Consider the following 16,985-nt stretch of genomic DNA (forward strand, 5'->3'; position numbering starts at 1 on the left):
CCTGAAGTATTTTCAGTAATTCCATGCCGCACCCCCCCCCACCCAATTTTTTTGTTTTTAGTATTTTTCTGAATATTGGCCTCCCATGTGGAGGCTGTGGATATGTTGATCAGTCACAGATGTTTCTGGTGATCTTGCAGTTTCCTGTAGCTAAACAACAGCCAATGTACGCAAACTTTCGTTTAAAATATTTTAAACACAGCCATTGTTTAGAGATTCCCTCACTGACTCCATCATTGAGAATGAACTCAACTAATTTAACAAACAAAGAACTGGAGATCTGAAATGAACAAAATCAGAAATTGCTGGAGAAATCCAACAGGTCAGGCAGTATCAGAAGGGAAGAGGTGAGGACTGCAGATGCTGGAGATCAGAGTCAAAAGGTGTGGTGCTGGAAAAGCACAGTAGATCAGGTAGCATCCAAGGGGCAGGAGAGTCAACATTTCAAGCAAGGACATGCAAGTCCTGGGCCTCCTCCATCACCAAAATTCTAGCCACCCGATGTCTGGAGGAAGAACACCTCATCTTCTGCCTTGGGACACTCCAACCATACAGCATCAATGTTGATTTCACCAGTTTCCTCATCTCCACCTCCTTTCCCCCACCTCATCCCAGATCCAATTCTCCAACTCGGCACCGCCCTCTTGACCTGTCCTACCTGTTTATCTTCCTTCCCATCTATCCACTCCACCCTCCTCACCGACCTATCACCATTACCCCCTACCTGTGTTCCCAGCTCCCTTCCCCCCCCCCAACCCCACCCACCTTGGGCCTCGCCCATATTCCTGATGAAGGGCTTTTGCTCAAAACATTGACTCACTTGCTCCTCAGATGCTGCCAGACCTGGCTTTTCCAGCACTACACTCTCGACTCTGACGATATCAGAAGGGTCCCTGGATCTGAAATAGTAACTCTGCTTTCTCTTTTTGCAAATACTGCCAAGCCTGCTGAATTTGTCGACTAATTTAACCCACTTTCCACCGGAATTTTCTGCAGGCTGTGAATGTGCAGTGCACATTCCCAAGAGCAGGAGAATCTAGTCAGACCCACGGGTGGCAAGATCAGAGTTTTGGGGGAGGGGGGGTGAAGAATCTGCTATCAGTCTTAGTGTAGAATAGCTACAGGGGCTTTGGCTATTCCCAAACATCTAACACAGTGAACCAAACTGTGAATGTAGCTCATGTTTGTTTGTGTGGGGGCGGGATGGGGGTGGTTTGGAATGGAGCTGCAGCAGCTGAAATATGGAAAATTATTAAATGAGACCCTCATAAGACCAGACCTAGAGGGCTGAGAATCTGTGGAATTCCCTGCCCAGTGAAGCAGGTGACGTAATTTGTTGAATGTTTTTAAGGCAAAGACAGATTTTTGAACAGTAAAGAAATTAAGGATAATGGTGAACAGGCGGGTGAGTGGAGCTGAGTCCATGACAAAGCTGAGTCACGATTGTGTTAAATTGCGGAGCAGGCTCAAGGGGCCAGATGGCCTACTCCTGCTCCTAGTTCTTACCTTCTTATGTTCAGACTGTGGGATTGGGGGGGAGGGAGAGAAATCTCCCAATTCAAAACCTCCCACTATCAAATACAACACTGAGGTAAAGGTGAAGACAGAAATAACACCAGTTTCCTCTCTTTTTCAAAGTTCTTTTTATACATGTTGAGCTATTGTTCAGGTGACATTACACTCAACAACTTCACAATAAAGAGCAAGAAACTTGAAGTAATTTTACAGAATCTCAACAAATTCTCACAGACTGACAAAAAAAACAATCAGCACAAAGGATCGGGAAATTAAAATAATTTGACTTTTCTCCTCGCCCAGTTCTACTTAAAAAATAAATATTTAAATTCAAATGTGTAAGGTCAAGCACTAGAAACCGGGTCACACTGGGGGGCAGTGGGGACACACTAAAGACTCGGCCAGTCCAGTTGCTGATAAACACAGAAACACAGAGAACAGCAAACAGGGAAACCTGCAGGCTCACTCCCACCACGTCACTGGGAAATTAACACCAATCCTTATGGAAAGCCCAGGCTGAGACACCCTGATTGTCTAAATGGAGATACTCGAGATCAATGTTGAGTGGACGCTGGCCTCAGACAGTAATGTCCTATTTTGAGCTCAGGGTCTCTGCTGAGCAGCCATGGGGAGGCACTGCCCTCCTCAAGCTGCCACCTCTCTGTGGGACCCCAGCTCCTTGATCTCAAACACAGTGAATTTATCGAAGGATCAGGGTGAAAGGGGTGACACTGAAGGGTTATTCTGATTGGTGTCAGTGATCGCAGTGAGAAACCACAGGTTAATGGGTTAGGAGTGACAGGAGCTGAACCAGAGGCTCCCCATCTGACATTCCCTGATGCTCTTGGCGTTCCGCAGGCTCGGGCTCCCCGAGGGCGATGCTACAGAGTCGGAAGCAGCACGGAGCTGGCCGCCTTCTCAAGGTCCGTTTCCATAGGCATAGTCGGCCTTGTTGTGCATCACCAGCTTGTTATCCACAAAGTAGAAACTGTCTGACTGAGTCTGGTACGGTCGTGTGACCATTTCCTGAACTGGGTGGGCGGACAGGAGGAAGAGAGAAAACAGAGAGAGGAAGGAAAGAAAATCAATGAGCTTGGACTTATATTGCACCTCAGGCCCTCCTCCCAGGCCAGGGGTCCCATTGAGCCCCACCCAGCCCTGGGTCTGTCCTCTCACCCTTCACACAACCTCTAACAGTTGAACCTACTGACAGTGCCCTTCTCAAGCAGCTGTGTCAGACCACAACAACTGTCAACTTCAAATCAGCTTGAGGGGTTCACTTCACAGTCATTACCTCTGGCACTGAAGGGTAAACAATATCACAAAAACACACATGGAGGTTTTCCCCAAGAAAGAATTGCAGATTGGGATACTGGAAGGTTTAAAGGATTCATTAACACTTGGGAAATTTTTTATTTTTAAGAATTTTGTAAATTGCTGTAGAAGCATTTGTCAATACTATCAAATCATGAGCAGTTCTTTCAGAGCAGGTTGTTGGATATGGATTGGTTTGAAATTAAAATACAGGCAAGGAAAGAGCTATGCAGTTGACTTGATGTGATTGAACCTCCTGTCACTGGAAATGACTCCTCAATTAAGTACAGTTCACTATTCAGCCAGTGAAGCACTTCAGTCACTGCTATAATAGAAAGGCAGCAGCTAATGTGCTTAGAGGAAGATCCCACAAATGATGACCAGATATTTTAGTGAGGTTTACTGATGAAGGGTTTGAACTATATGGAGGGGCTGAATAGGCTGGAGCTGCTTTCCCTGGACTATTGGAGGCTCAGGGGTGACCTTACAGAGGTTTATAAAATCATGAGAGGCATAGATAGTGTGATTAGCCTGAGCAGGCAATGGCCTCGTGGTATTATCACTAGACTGATAATGCGGAAATCCAGGTAATATTCTGGAGGCCTGGGTTCAAATCCTACTGTAGGAGATAGTGGCATTGGAATTGGATTTTCAAACATTGCAGATTAAGAGTCTAATGATGACAATGAAACTCTTGACAACCGCCAGGAAAAAAACACCAGCTGGTTCACTGATGCCCTTTAGGGGAGGAAACTGCCATTCTCACCCAGTCTGGCCAACGTATGGCTCCAGACCCACAGCAATGGGGGTGACTCTTACCTGCAATAAATGCTAGCCGAGCCAGCTTGTGAATAAAATAAAAAAACCACAACACCGTGACAGAGAACCAAGGGTCTAGGTTGACCTGGCACTGTGGCACTCACTGCTAATGAGACCATCAATGGACTTTATTCAGCACTGCACTGTTTACCTTCCCAAGGGCTAAAGGGGTCCATTTACATTTATAACTTCCAAACCAGTGAAGGGAAAAGGCCCTGATGTAATGGCAATATCAGAGAGAATCTCTTTCCTCTGCTTTTTGGGGGGGAATGAATTGCTCCCAGAATGAGGGGCACATGCTGTGCCAGTTCACACAGAGGGGAGTGGAAACCTGGATCTGAAATGTTAAAGAAGCTGATGGGTCAATTCAAAACTTCAAACTGAGAGGGAGAGATTTCGGTTGGAGCAGGGTTCAAAGGGTTAGCAAACCAAGGAGGGTAAATAGAGTCACAGTATAAATCCAGCAAGGAGCTGAATGGTCAATTCTCCAGCAGAATTCTGAGAACAGTATGGAGGAGGTTAAGAGGTGGACAGGCCAATGGGCTTGCGTAGATTAGACCAATGTGTGAACTTACTGCTGCAGCAGCACAGGGGACCCAACCACCCCACAGTAATCTACAGCGAAGACTTTAACATCAGTCTGTTGAGCTGCCCCATGTCTTGCCATACTCACTAAGCTCCTCAGAGAGCTGCGGGAACTCGTAGATGTGCTCACACGTGTTCTTGCTGCTGGGGATGCAGAACCCAAACTCAAAGTCAAAGCTCTTCAACAGCTGGTCCCGGAAATAGTGTCTCTCGATCATTCGGAAGCTGTTAATGGGTTTATCGCCCACTGTGAACTCAACCCTACAGAGAGAAGGCAGCCATGATTGTTACCGATACCATGGTTAGACCCATCTGTCACACAACACCAATGCTGGCTCAGTGGTCAGTACACACTGGCCTCAAGGCTGTTTCTAATCGAATCCCATCACATTGACTAGAGCCCCATAATCCAGGCTCACACTTCACAGCAGTATTGACAGAGAGTCAGTGCCAACAGAGCGCCGCACAGTCAGAGGGTCAGCGCCGAGGGAGCGCCGCACTGTCGGAGGGTCAGCGCCGAGGGAGCGCCGCACTGTCGGAGGGTCAGCGCCGAGGGAAATGAGTCGGGGTGGGATGCTGTATGGAGGGTCGGTGTGGATTTGATGGGCTGAATGGCCTGCTTCCACATTGTAAGGATTCTATGACTCAAACAGCCAGCACAGCCGGACTGTGACCATGCTTTAGAGATGGTCTGCAATAACAATGAGACATTTACCATCAGTATGGTCAGTAACAGCTTGGTTTGACGGACAGGGAATGATCATATTCTATCCTTAGTTCCCAGACCCCTGACCAAGAGCATTTGTTTTTCACATTTGTTTTTTTTTCTCAAAAATCATCTCTGCAGAGATTTATCTTGTTTTTGTTGTGTGTGTGTGTCTGGGTGGGGAATTAAGAGGATTTTGTTTTAATTACAGATCACAGCTTAGCCAGTACTTGCCACTTGCTTTTTAAAAAATTGCATTCCTAATAAACGGATTATTTTGAGTTCCTTAAAGGAACCTGGTGATTGTCACTTTGATTTTGGAGACCGGGACAAAAGAGAAGCAACTGGTCATTTTGGTGTTTGATTCAACATGTTTATACAAAAGGTGTGATTGGTGGGGCTTGATTATAACATTAGTACAGCAGGAACGTTACTCACAGTGTGCCAGCCTCAAACCCGGACATTATTTAAGCCTTGCTGCATTTGGACATGGATTGCTTCAGTAACTGAGAAGGTCACAAATGGTGCTGAACATTGTGACCATAAGATCATAAACAGAAACAGGAGTAGACTGTTTGACCCCTCAAACCTGCTCCACCATTCAAAAGAACCACAACTGATCAGATATTCCAGATCCACTTTCCTGCCCTTACCCTGTACTCCTTGATTCCACAAATGATCAGGAATTTCTGTCTCAGCCTTAAATATCCACACGGACTCTGCCCCCACAGCGCTCTGTGGCAGGGAGTTCCAAAGACACACAACCCTCTGGGAGAAGACATTCCTCCCCAGCTCAGTCTTAAACTGGTGCCCCTTTATTCTGAGAAATTGCCCTTTGGTCAGAGTCTCTCTCAAGAGGAGAAACATCCTCTCAGCATTGACCCTGTCAAGCCCCTTAAGAATCCTAAATGTTTCAATGAGATCACCTCTCATTCTTTTAAACTCCAGTGTGTACCGTCCTAACCTGTTTAACCACTCATAAGACAACTCTCCCCCCCAGGAACATCCTAGGGAACCTTCTCTGAACTGCATCCAATGAAATCATATCTTTCCTTAAATATTGTGCAACCATCAGCGAATGTCCCCATTTCTGAACTTATGATGGAGGGAAGGTCATTGATGAAGCAGCTGAAGATGGTTTGGGCCGAGGACAGTATCCTGAGGAACTCCTGTAGATATTTCCTGGAGCAGGGTCATGTAGAGCATTGAAACAGGAGAGTCTAGATACAGCCACAGCTTAGTTTGGAAAGGCTATATCTAGTCAGAGTCAGTTACACACCACCAGCCAGTGGGGGACTCCTAACTGTTGATCATCACAGGTAAATTATTAAGCCTCCCCCTGCACTCAGTCTTTCAAAGGTAAGTGTGTGCTTTGGGAGGCAGTTAGTGCCTCTAGTGTCCCTTATCCAACTACCCAGGGCCAGTAAGTTAACTGGAACAACCCATCCCCCCTCAACCCAGGCTCAGCCCCGACCGCTTCCCCCACTCCACCCCCATGAACCTACGTGGCTCCAACTTGTCGGAGGCGAAGGAAGGCTGGAGTGAACTGGTAGCGTACAAACCGCCCAGCGTTGCTGTCCACCTCTTTCTTATCTCCTTGGTCACGGTCTGAAACAGAAACACTGGCAGTTCAGTGGAAAACAATCAATTTCCCCCAAATCAAACGGAAATGTGGGTGGGGAATTGGGGTGAGGAGTATGAGAAGTGTTGATGGGGGTGGGGGGGGAAGAAAAACAGATCAAGATCTGTTAGCAGATTTACACCTCAAATCAAAAACTCCTGGGGGGACAGAGAGAGGGGAAGGGGTAGGGGATGAGAGAGACTCAGAGGGCATGGGACTGGGGTAGGAAAGGAAAGGCAGCAGGGAGTGGGTGCAAAGGGGAGGGAGGGAAAGTGGAGACAGCAACTGAGCCCTGATGATCGGTTTCAAAACATCTTAAAGATCAGCACGTGCTCAGAACCCCATACAACTAGGCTGTGGATATCAGCAGAGAGTCTCCCCGTACACCGGGCCTGGCCTCACAACTGCAGAGGCTCTTGTCTTAATGAGGTCTCATGTGGGATCGGTGCATGTAATGACCACAGGGATATCCCTTTGACCCACCGGAGGAAGGTGGTTTGGTGATTTCGAATAAGATGGCGCCTGATTCCATGTCCCGAATTTTGAACCGTGTGAAATCGATATTGTAAACGTTGTCTTCAGGAGCACATAAATAATCTGGGGAAGAAACACAGACATAGTCCTCGTTAATGAGGGGGAGAATGGATACAAATTATTTTATACATCTCAATCCAAGAGATAGTAGACAGTAGACGACATCACAGGCAAGGTGAAAGTAAGAAAAGCCTAATGTTAAAAGTCATAGTCTCCCCCTCAGGCCCTCCCAGCCCCAAGACTCTGAGGCAACTCAGTCTCTTCTAAAAGCCCAGTCTCCCCAAATCCCCACTTCACCCGGATTGTTTAATCTCAGAGGTCTCCCACTGACTCAAGGGCCAAATCAGATTTGATCAGCACCACTTCCCCTGACCCCCACCCCCCCAACACCCCGAAGTGGGCTCAGGATATCGATAACAAGGACCTACAACCCAGCCACTGAAATAACAAAGCCAGGAACATTTCAGCAATTGTACATCACCTTTAATACAGTGAACTGTCTTTGGCCACTTCACAGGATCTTGAACAGAGAAAAATGGACACTAGATCTTCTCAAACCACAACTCAAGGTAGAGAGGTTTACCGAGAGAATTCTGAGCTTACAGAGAAGCCAGCCAAAGGTGTTGTATCACGGAGCAGTGGTTAAAACCGAGGATGTGCAAGAGTCCAGAAATGGAGAATTGCTTTCTTGGAGGATTGTAGCCCGGGACAGGGAGGGGACAGGGATGACACAGAAGTATAAGTGTGAACTAGGTGTAGGCCTGCTCCGCCATTCAGTAAGATGATAGTCGATCAGTTTGTGTTCTGAATTCCACATGCCCGTCCAGCCCAGGTGACCTTTGATTCCTTCCTAACAAGATTCCATCTACCCCCATCTTAAAAATATTTAATATCCTGACCTTGATGGAATTCTCTGGCTCAGAAGGCAAAAGTGGCAGACAACTCTCAGAAAACAATTCTCATCTCTGCCCCTGAAGGGCAACACCTCATCTGGAATACAGTGCTCCTTAGACTTTCTATATCCACCTTGTCAAAACCATTCAGCATCTGACTTACTTCAATAAGTCTCCTCCTCACCCCTCTAACCTTCAGTGGAAACAAGCCCAGCACGTCCTGAGACAACCTGTTCACCCAGCCATCAATCCAGCAGACCACTTCCAGTGTATTTACATCCTTCCCAAAACATTGCTGTCCTTTATCGTTTCGAAACTGGATTCCAAAGTAGTGCGAGTTGGGTTTTGGTTTTCAGTTCTGTGAATATCTGATCTGTTTGTTTTTACAGAGTAATGAGAGCTATTTGAAATAAATGAGCAAAAGACAGACTTTTGTAAAGACTGTATCTTTTATTTTACTTGATTTAATGTTTACTTTCACAGTTTATGGTGAGATCTTTTTAAACTTTATACATAAATAACTTTGCTTTCTCCTTATTTTGTTTTGGGGCAACTCTTTGTAGAGAGTGACACAAGGCTCTCGTTGTTGATGTTAAGTGACAGACACCATAGCAACCAGATTACAAAAATAAAACATGTGGTCAATTAAACCAGTTTTGACTCTGGAATCTGACTGAACAGCATTACCATCCATTGGATCACAGTATTCCTTAAAAAAGGAGACCAAAACTGTACACAATATTTAAGGAATTATTTGCTTTACTGGCAGACTAACGTTTTGTGACCCATACACTAGAACATCTACATCCCTTTGTATAATCCGAATTCTTCAACTGTACTCCATTTAAGTAATATTTTTAAAATCATTTTTCCTGCTAAAGTGAATAACCTCACGTTTTCGCACATTGTACTCCATCTGCACGTGTTTTGCTGACTCACTCAAACTATTAACATCCGTCTGCAACCCTGCATCTTCTTCACAATATACTTTCCGACTTAGCTCGGTGTCATTTACCAATTTCGCCACCTTGGCTCCACTCCACCCTTCTAAATCATTGACATAAATTGTAAAAAGCCAAGGAACTGCCTAGACAGACCCCTGAGAGATGCAACCTGTTACAGTTTGCCAATTAGAACAAGACACTCCCTTCATCAACAGCTCATGTTAATGCCTTGGCCAGCATTTATTACCCATCCATAACTGCCCTTAGAGCAGGGGGTAATGAGCTATTTTCTTCAACTGCTGCAGTTCCAGGATTTTAACACAGCAACAGTGAAGGAACAGCGAGATATTTCCAGCAAGATGGTGGCAGATCAGGATGTTCCATCCAGAGCTCCTCAGCTCCACTTGTTAATCAAAGTTTGGGAGAAGATTTGTAGCTCGGGTGCTCGTTGTTGTGGTTCTGTTCGCCGAGCTGGGAATTTGTGTTGCAGACGTTTCATCCCCTGTCTAGGTGACATCCTCAGTGCTTGGGAGCCTCCTGTGAAGCGCTTCTGTGGTGTTTCCTCCGGCATTTACAGTGGCCTGTCCCACCCTCAGACAACAACTCACCAGAACGAAGGACCCGATACCCAGCATGAGCAAAACTAACGTAGTGTACAAAATCCCATGCAAGGACTGCACAAAACACTATATAGGACAAACAGGAAGACAGCTAACGATCCGCATCCATGAACATCAACTAGCCACGAAATGACACGACCAGCTATCCTTAGTAGCCACACACGCAGATGACAAGCAACATGAATTCGACTGGGACAACACTACCATTATAGGGCAAGCCAAACAAAGAACAGCCAGGGAATTCCTAGAAGCATGGCACTCATCCACAAACTCCATCAACAAACACATCGACCTGGACCCAATATACCGGCCACTACAGCGGACAGCTGAAACTGACAACCAGAAGCAGCAGGGACAGGCCACTATAAATGCCGGAGGAAACACCACAGAAGCGCTTCACAGGAGGCTCCCAAGCACTGAGGATGTCACCTAGACAGGGGATGAAACGTTTGCAACAAAAATTTCTAGCTCGGCGAACAGATCCACTTGTTAATTTTCTTTACTCTCTGTTATTGGGTGAATGCGAGCGGGGAGAGGGGAAGGCGGCGGCGGGGATCAGTGAGGAGGGAGAGGGAGGAGGTCTGTGTGCGGGGAGGGGGAGGTGGTCGTGAGAGGGGAGAGAGCAAAGGAGTCCTGGAGGAGGGAGAGGGGGAAGGGAGTCCCGGAGCGGGGGAAAGGGAGTCCCGGAGCGGGGAGAGGGGGAAAGGGAGAACTGGGGGGGGGGGGGGGGGGGGGGGGGGGGGGGGTTGCGCAGTGAAGGGAGAGGGGGAAGGGAGTCCGGAGCAGGGAGAGGGGAAGGGAGAACTGGGGGGGGTTGCGCAGTGAAGGGAGAAGGGAGAGGGGGAAGGGAGTCCGGAGCAGGGAGGGGGAAGGGAGTCCTGAAACGGTCCATCTGAGTGCCAGTGCGGAGAGGACTGGAGTGGGATGGTTGCTGGATTAGGGCCTGACGTGGGCGGTCAGACCATGTACTGAGCTGCTGCTATTTGAAATTCTTTACTGGACTGTAATGTAAACCCTTTAACAATGTTATAACTATCTCATTACTAATTTTTTTTTAAACACACTTTAAGTAATTCTACTTTTCCTTTTATTCCTCTTTTGTATCCAAGATTTGTACACTGGTTCCTGGACCTAAGATGGTGCCATTAGAGACATCCATTGTAAAAATGTTTCACTGCCCTCCTGTACTGGAGTACCCATGACAGTGAAGGATATTCTATACTATATTTCCAAGTCAGGATGGTAAGTGGCTTGGATGGAAACTTGCAGGGGATGGTGTTCCCATGTATCTGCTGCCCTTGTCCTTCTAGATGGAAGTGGTTATGGGTTTGGATGATGCAGTGGAAGGTGCCTTCGTGAGATGCTACAGCATGACTCTACATCTTCCTTACTGAAGATTTCTATCAGGTCACCCCCTTCAGTCAGTTCTGTTTTAGACAAAAATAGGGTTCCTAGTAACACCCACATTCTCTGAACAAAGTCCCTAGAATGAAGTGCATCAAGTCCCAGGCACTTGTCAGCCCTTAGCTCCATCAGGATTTTCAATGCCTCATTCCTAGCGATTGCAGTTTCATCAAATACCTCTCTCCCTTCCATCTCCTAATTTATACCTATTATTGGAATGTGTTTTGAATCCTCAATAATGAAGACAGAAGCAAATATTTGTTTATTTAAACTGCCATTTCCTTACTGTCTATTAGCCCCTCATTCCTATCTTCTCGAGGATGAACACTCACTTCATTTTCATTTTTGAGGTGTTCAGTAGAAACCATGCAAAACAATCCGTGTATTTCTTGGCAGATCGAACTGTCTATCAAAAATGCTTCAAAGCTTCTCAGTTGGTAATTGCAGATTCTCCAACAATATGCAAGAAAATTGGAGAGATTTTGACAGTGCTAGACCTGTTTTTCCTCAGATTGTCAATCATCTTTCCTACATCTTGACAGAGTGAGTCTTCAATGGGCGTTACTATTTCGTCATGGCTGAATAAACTAACATAGCTGCCTACACTGGGTCTATGGTTCAATTCCATCCTCGGGCAACTGCTTGTGTGGGTTTCCTCTGTGCTCTCCAGTTTTTTCTCACCATCCAAAGATGTGCAGGTTAGAATGGATTGGCCATGGGAAATTATCCCATAGTGTCCAGGGATGTGCAGGCTAGGTGGGTTAGCCACGAGAAATGCAGGGTTACAGGGATAGGTAGAGGGTGGGTATGGGTAGGGTGCTTCTCAGAGTGCCATTGTGGACTTGATGGGTTGAATGGCCTACTTCCACACTGTAGGAATTCTAAGGTTCTATGAAGACTTGAGGATGTGAAGCAGGTGGGAGGACTGAGTTGAAAAAGGCCATGTGAGGATGGACTGCTGGCTTCTCCAGATCACTGACAAAATCTGCAAATTCCACTTCTCCATACACCCCTTGGTGCCTATAAAATATAAACGTGTATCTGACTTGAATATAGTGAGTGACTCAGTCTCCACAACCTTCTGTGGCAGAGAATTTGGAGTCTACTTCTAATCCTTCAATTTTACTTTTGGTAACTAGTCAAATCAAGCAAACTAGGGTGTCAAGTCCATACTACCTTACGGTAAATTTCTGTGTTTTGCCTCAATCTGGTGTTTTGTAAATGTTCAGCTCTCAGTGGTGGTGCAGGGTCAGCACAGACCAGGGACGGTGGGAATTAGTGTTAGTTAGTTTTTAATACCCTTTCTGCAACCTTAGGACAGAAGCTTCAATACTTCCATATGTACCACGCTGCCTTTACTTTCCATGATGTTTACCCTTTGTCCCAAAAGTTAAGTACAGTTTGGCAAAGTCTTGGGAGCAAAGGAATTACTTTATCAATCTATTGCAAATTTAACATTGTATCAGTCAACTCCCAAAGCTGAGGAGCAAATTACTGCAGATGCTGGAATCTGTACCGAAAACATCAAATGCTGGAGATCACTGCAGCTCAGGCAGCATCCATGGAGAGACAGCAAGCTAACGTCTCCAGTCAAGATGACTCATCATCGGAATTCTGCAGCTCTGATGAAGAGTCATCTTGACTCAAAATGTTAGTTTGCTCTCTCTCAATAACGCTGCCTGACTCGCTGTGATCTCCAGCATTTGATGCTCCCAATACAATTTCCAAAGCGCTCCTAAGATAATAAACATGACGTGAAAAAGAAACTAGTTTCTGTTTTAGATTCCAACTAGCTGCCTCTCATATCCTCATTTATTTTCCCTATTTAAGCTGCTGTTTTATTGGTTGAAATGTTTGAAACTAAACCACTCCCTGTTACCAGTCCAGCAGCTTATGTTGGTGCAGGAAGAAGTGAGGTGTAGAATTTTAAAGGGTGGAAGGTGGAAGATAGGTCACAAGAAGGTTGGAATAATTGAGAGAGAGTGGAGGTTAGGGAAAACAAAACATGCAAATGGCAGCTAGAATCCTCTTAGTAAATAACCAAAATTACGTGATTATTTTGTCCTTAAAGATTGCCCTTTCAGCACTTCACACCTGTCCCAATAGCCCTGAAGTCTTTTTCTCTCTGTCCTAGTGCTAGCCCAGACTGTTTCAAACTCTGCCAACACCGCCAAGTGAAAGGGCATTGGGTTTGCTGCTGGGCCGTGTTTGTGATCTCACAGTAACCCAGCTCTGACCACCTTACAGCCTGGGGCAGTAGCTGAATCTCAGCTGCTTGGTGTTTCATGGTACACACAAAGTGTCACAATGATTCGAGACGTTGATGACAAATTTCTACACATTACGGGAGTTTGCGATGGAACTTCAGGCATGACTAGATGCTAAAGTTCAAATGGCTTTTAAGCAATGGCTGTTGATCAAACCTCTCAATGCTGGCTGGACTAACGTTTATTGTCCATTCCTAATTGCCCCTTGGGAAGGTGGGGGTGAGCTGCCTTCTTGAACCGCTGCAGTCCATGTGCTGTAGGTTGACCCACAACGCCATTAGACAGGGAATTCCAGGATTTTCTCCCAAAGACACTGAAGAAATGGCAATATATTTCCACGTTAGGACGGTGAGTGGAGTGGAGGGGAACTTGCAAGGGATAGTGTTCCCATGTTGAAACTTTATTGCTGGAACAGCACAGCAGGTCAGGCAGCATCCAGGGAACAGGAGATTCGACGTTTCGGGCACAGGCCCTTCTTCAGGAATGAGCAGAGAGTGTTCAGCAGGAGAAGATAAAAGGTAGGGAGGAGGGACTTGGAGGAGGGGCGTTGGAAATGTGATAGGTGGAAAGAGGTCAAGGTGAGGGTGATAGGTCGGAGTAGGATGGAGGCGGAGAGGTCAAGAAGACTACTGCAGGTCAGGAAGGCGGTGCCGGGCTGGAAGGATCCGGCTGAGACAAGGTGGGGGGAGGGGGGATGAAGAAACTGGTGAAGTCCAAGTTCATCCCCTGCGGTTGGAGGGTTCCCAGTCGGAAGATAAGACGCTCCTCCTCCGACCGTCGGGTTGTTGTGGTTTGGCGGTGGATGAGTCCAATGACCTGCATATCCTCGGTGGAGTGGGAGGGGGAGTTGAAATGCTGTGCCACAGGTTGGTTGGGTTGGTTCGTCCGGGTGGCCCAGAGGTGCTCCCTGAATCGCTCCGCAAGTAGGCGGCCTGTTTCCCCAATATAGAGGAGGCCACACCGGCTGCAGCGGATGCAGTAGATGATGTGGGTGGAGGTGCAGGTGAATCTGTGGCGGATATGGAAGTTTCCTTTGGGGCCTTGGAGAGAAGTGAGGGGGGAGGTGTGGACGCAAGTGTTGCACCTCCTGCGGTTGCAAGGGAAGGTGCCGGGAGTGGAGGTTGGGTCGGTGGGGGGTGTGGATCTGACAAGGGAGTCGCGGAGGGAGTGGTCTCTACGGAAAGCTGATAGGGGAGGGGAGGGAAATATATCCTTGGTGCTGGGGTCTGTTTGGAGGTGGCGGAAGTGACGGCGGATGATGCGCTGTACATGGAGATTGGTGGGGTGGTAGGTGAGGACCAGTGGGGTTCTGTCCTGGTGGCGGTTGGAGGGGCGGGGCTCAAGGGCGGAGGAGCGGGAAGTGGAGGAGATGCGGTGGAGGGCACCGTCTACCACGTCGGGGGGGAAACTGCGGTCCTTGAAGAAGGAGGCCATCTGTGTTGTACGTATTTTGAACTGGTCCTCCTGGGAGCAGATGCGGCGGAGACGAAGGAATTGGGAGAATGGGATGGCGTTTTTACAGGGGGCAGGATGGGAGGAGGTGTAGTCCAGGTAGCTGTGGGAGTCGGTTGGTTTGTAGTAGATGTCCGTGTTGATTCGGTCGCCTGAGATAGAAACAGAAAGGTCTAGGAAGGGGAGGGAGGAGTCCGAGACTGTCCAGGTGAATTTGAGGTCGGGGTGGAAGGTGTTAGTGTAGTGGATGAACTGTTCAACCTCCTCGTGGGAGCACGAGGTAGCGCCGATACAGTCATCAATGTAGCGAAGGAAAAGATAGTGTTCCCATGTATCTGCTGCCCTTGTCCTTCGAGATTGAAGTGGTCGTGGGTTTGGAAGGTGGTGCCTGAGGATCTTTGATGAATTTTTGTAGCGCGTGTTAGGTGTACACTGTGCTCCTGAGTATTGGTGGTGGGGGGGGGGGGGGGGGGGGGGGAGTGAATATTTACTGGATTTTTTTCTAGCTTCGGGTGATGTATATGTTCATTCAAGATGGTGACATTCTGAATTGAGCCTTGGTGAACTTCTACAGTGCATAGTACACACTGCTGGATGTTTGTGGATGTGGTGCCAATCGAGCAGCTGCTTTGTCCTGGATGGTGTCGAGCTTCTTGTTGGAGCTGCCCCCATCCAGGGCAAGTGGGGAGTATTCCATCACACTCCTGACTTGTGCCTTGTAGATGGTGGACAGGCTTTGGGGAGTCAGGAGGGGAGTTACTCACTGCAGGATTTCTAGCCTCTGACCTCTTAACATCTCAAGTAGTTCACCACAATCTTCTTAATAACAGTGAATGGTAGGTGACCAACAAAACCTGCTAGCTGCCATGTGTTACCCTGGACACAATCCTTACTGAAGCGTAGTGCCCAGAATTGACACTGCATTCTGGCCTGGTGGATGTGAACACCTTAAAAAATCCATTCTGAATCACAGGCACCATATAATTGCACGCTGTTGTTGGGAGGAATGATGGACAACGCAGGGCCTGCATTGTCAAACTGCCTTAACAATCCAGCTCACCCGGAAGCACTAAACTGCCGGATAAGAGGCCGAGAACTGTGGATTGCTGCTCTGGTTTATCATTACAGGATGTACTCCCGGGGGAACTAAAGGGCTACTTTGGAAATCATCTGACCTGCAATCTTCTCCAGGTCATCTCCTCTGCCCTGAAGCTCTTCGACCATGTACGGAAACAGACTTGCTACCACAGCCACATTTGCTTGCCTCCATAAACTCTTTGCTACCTTCCCCCACCTACCTCTCTGACCTATCACCTCCATCCCCACCCCCACACCTATTGTACTTTTTGCTACCTTCTCCAGCACAAGCCACAAAAGCCAGGTTTCCTGGGATTGCACTGAGCATTTGACTATTCATGGAGGAAAGGGGAGCTGTGTGTGTGCCTGAGTACTGAAAGGGGAGGGCTGATTTCATGTCAGGTGTCCTACACTGATTCCCTACTTAAACTGAAACAGCGAGCAGATTGAGAGGAGATAATGAGATTGTATGATGACCTAAGTTTGTGTTGTAGCTGTAACAGTGTAGCAGCTCTATCAGGATCAGTAGTCCCATTTGGTTTTCTGTAGTTGACACTTTACAAAGCTCGAGTCAACCATGTCCCAGTAAAGCAGGAAAAGAGTCAGCTTGATTTCTATAGCACCTTGCATGGATTCAGGACATCCCAAAATCTTTTATGGTCAATGAAGTACATTTCTTTAAAGAGTATGCTCCATTAGGAAATGCAGCAGATAGTTTACAAACAGTAAGTTCTCATGAATGAGGATGAGACAGTTGAGCAGACCACCTGTTTCAGTGCCATTGTTTACGGGGTTAGCACTGGTCAGGATCATGAGGACAAGTCCCCTGGGCCTTCATGTAATCATAGTGGTGATATCTTGTACATTCACCCAAGAAAGTACCATTTACAATGTACTGGCAGTGACCTTCTCTTGCAAAGAACAGTCACTGATCTGCTAAAACAGGAATCAGAGGAGACCACTTGAGGTAGCATGGTGTCTCAGTGGTTAGCCCTGCTGCCTCACAGCTCCAGGGACCCAGGTTCAATTCCACCTGTCTGTGTGGAGTTTGCACATTCTCCTCGTGTCTGCATGGATTTCCTCCCACAGTCCAAAGACATGCAGATTAGGTGGGTTAGCCATAGGAAATGCAGGGTTACAGGGTTGGTTAACGGGGTGGGTCTAGGTAGGATGCTCTGCAGAGGGTCAGTGTGGATTCGATGGGCCGAATGACCTGCTTCCACACTGTAGGGAT

The 16,985-nt window shown here is 47.2% G+C and overlaps 1 protein-coding gene across 1 annotated transcript in view; it reads right to left on the bottom strand.

Moving 5' to 3' along the window:
- Window positions 1-1,626: 1,626 nt before the first annotated feature.
- Window positions 1,627-16,985, bottom strand: part of unc119a1 (unc-119 lipid binding chaperone a1) — a 40,986-nt gene continuing 25,627 nt past the window's right edge. The window contains exons 2-5 of the mRNA XM_043718091.2: window positions 7,044-7,157; window positions 6,445-6,547; window positions 4,322-4,494; window positions 1,627-2,546 (exon numbers count right to left, since the gene is read on the bottom strand). Coding sequence (XP_043574026.1) covers window positions 2,434-2,546; window positions 4,322-4,494; window positions 6,445-6,547; window positions 7,044-7,157 — 503 coding nt within the window. The 3' untranslated portion in view covers window positions 1,627-2,433. The remainder of the gene's footprint in view (window positions 2,547-4,321; window positions 4,495-6,444; window positions 6,548-7,043; window positions 7,158-16,985) is intronic.

Source organism: Chiloscyllium plagiosum, unplaced genomic scaffold (assembly GCF_037043375.1).
Source record: "Chiloscyllium plagiosum isolate Xiang-an unplaced genomic scaffold, Cpla_swu_hap1 HiC_scaffold_31, whole genome shotgun sequence".
Taxonomy (NCBI): Eukaryota; Metazoa; Chordata; class Chondrichthyes; order Orectolobiformes; family Hemiscylliidae; genus Chiloscyllium; species Chiloscyllium plagiosum.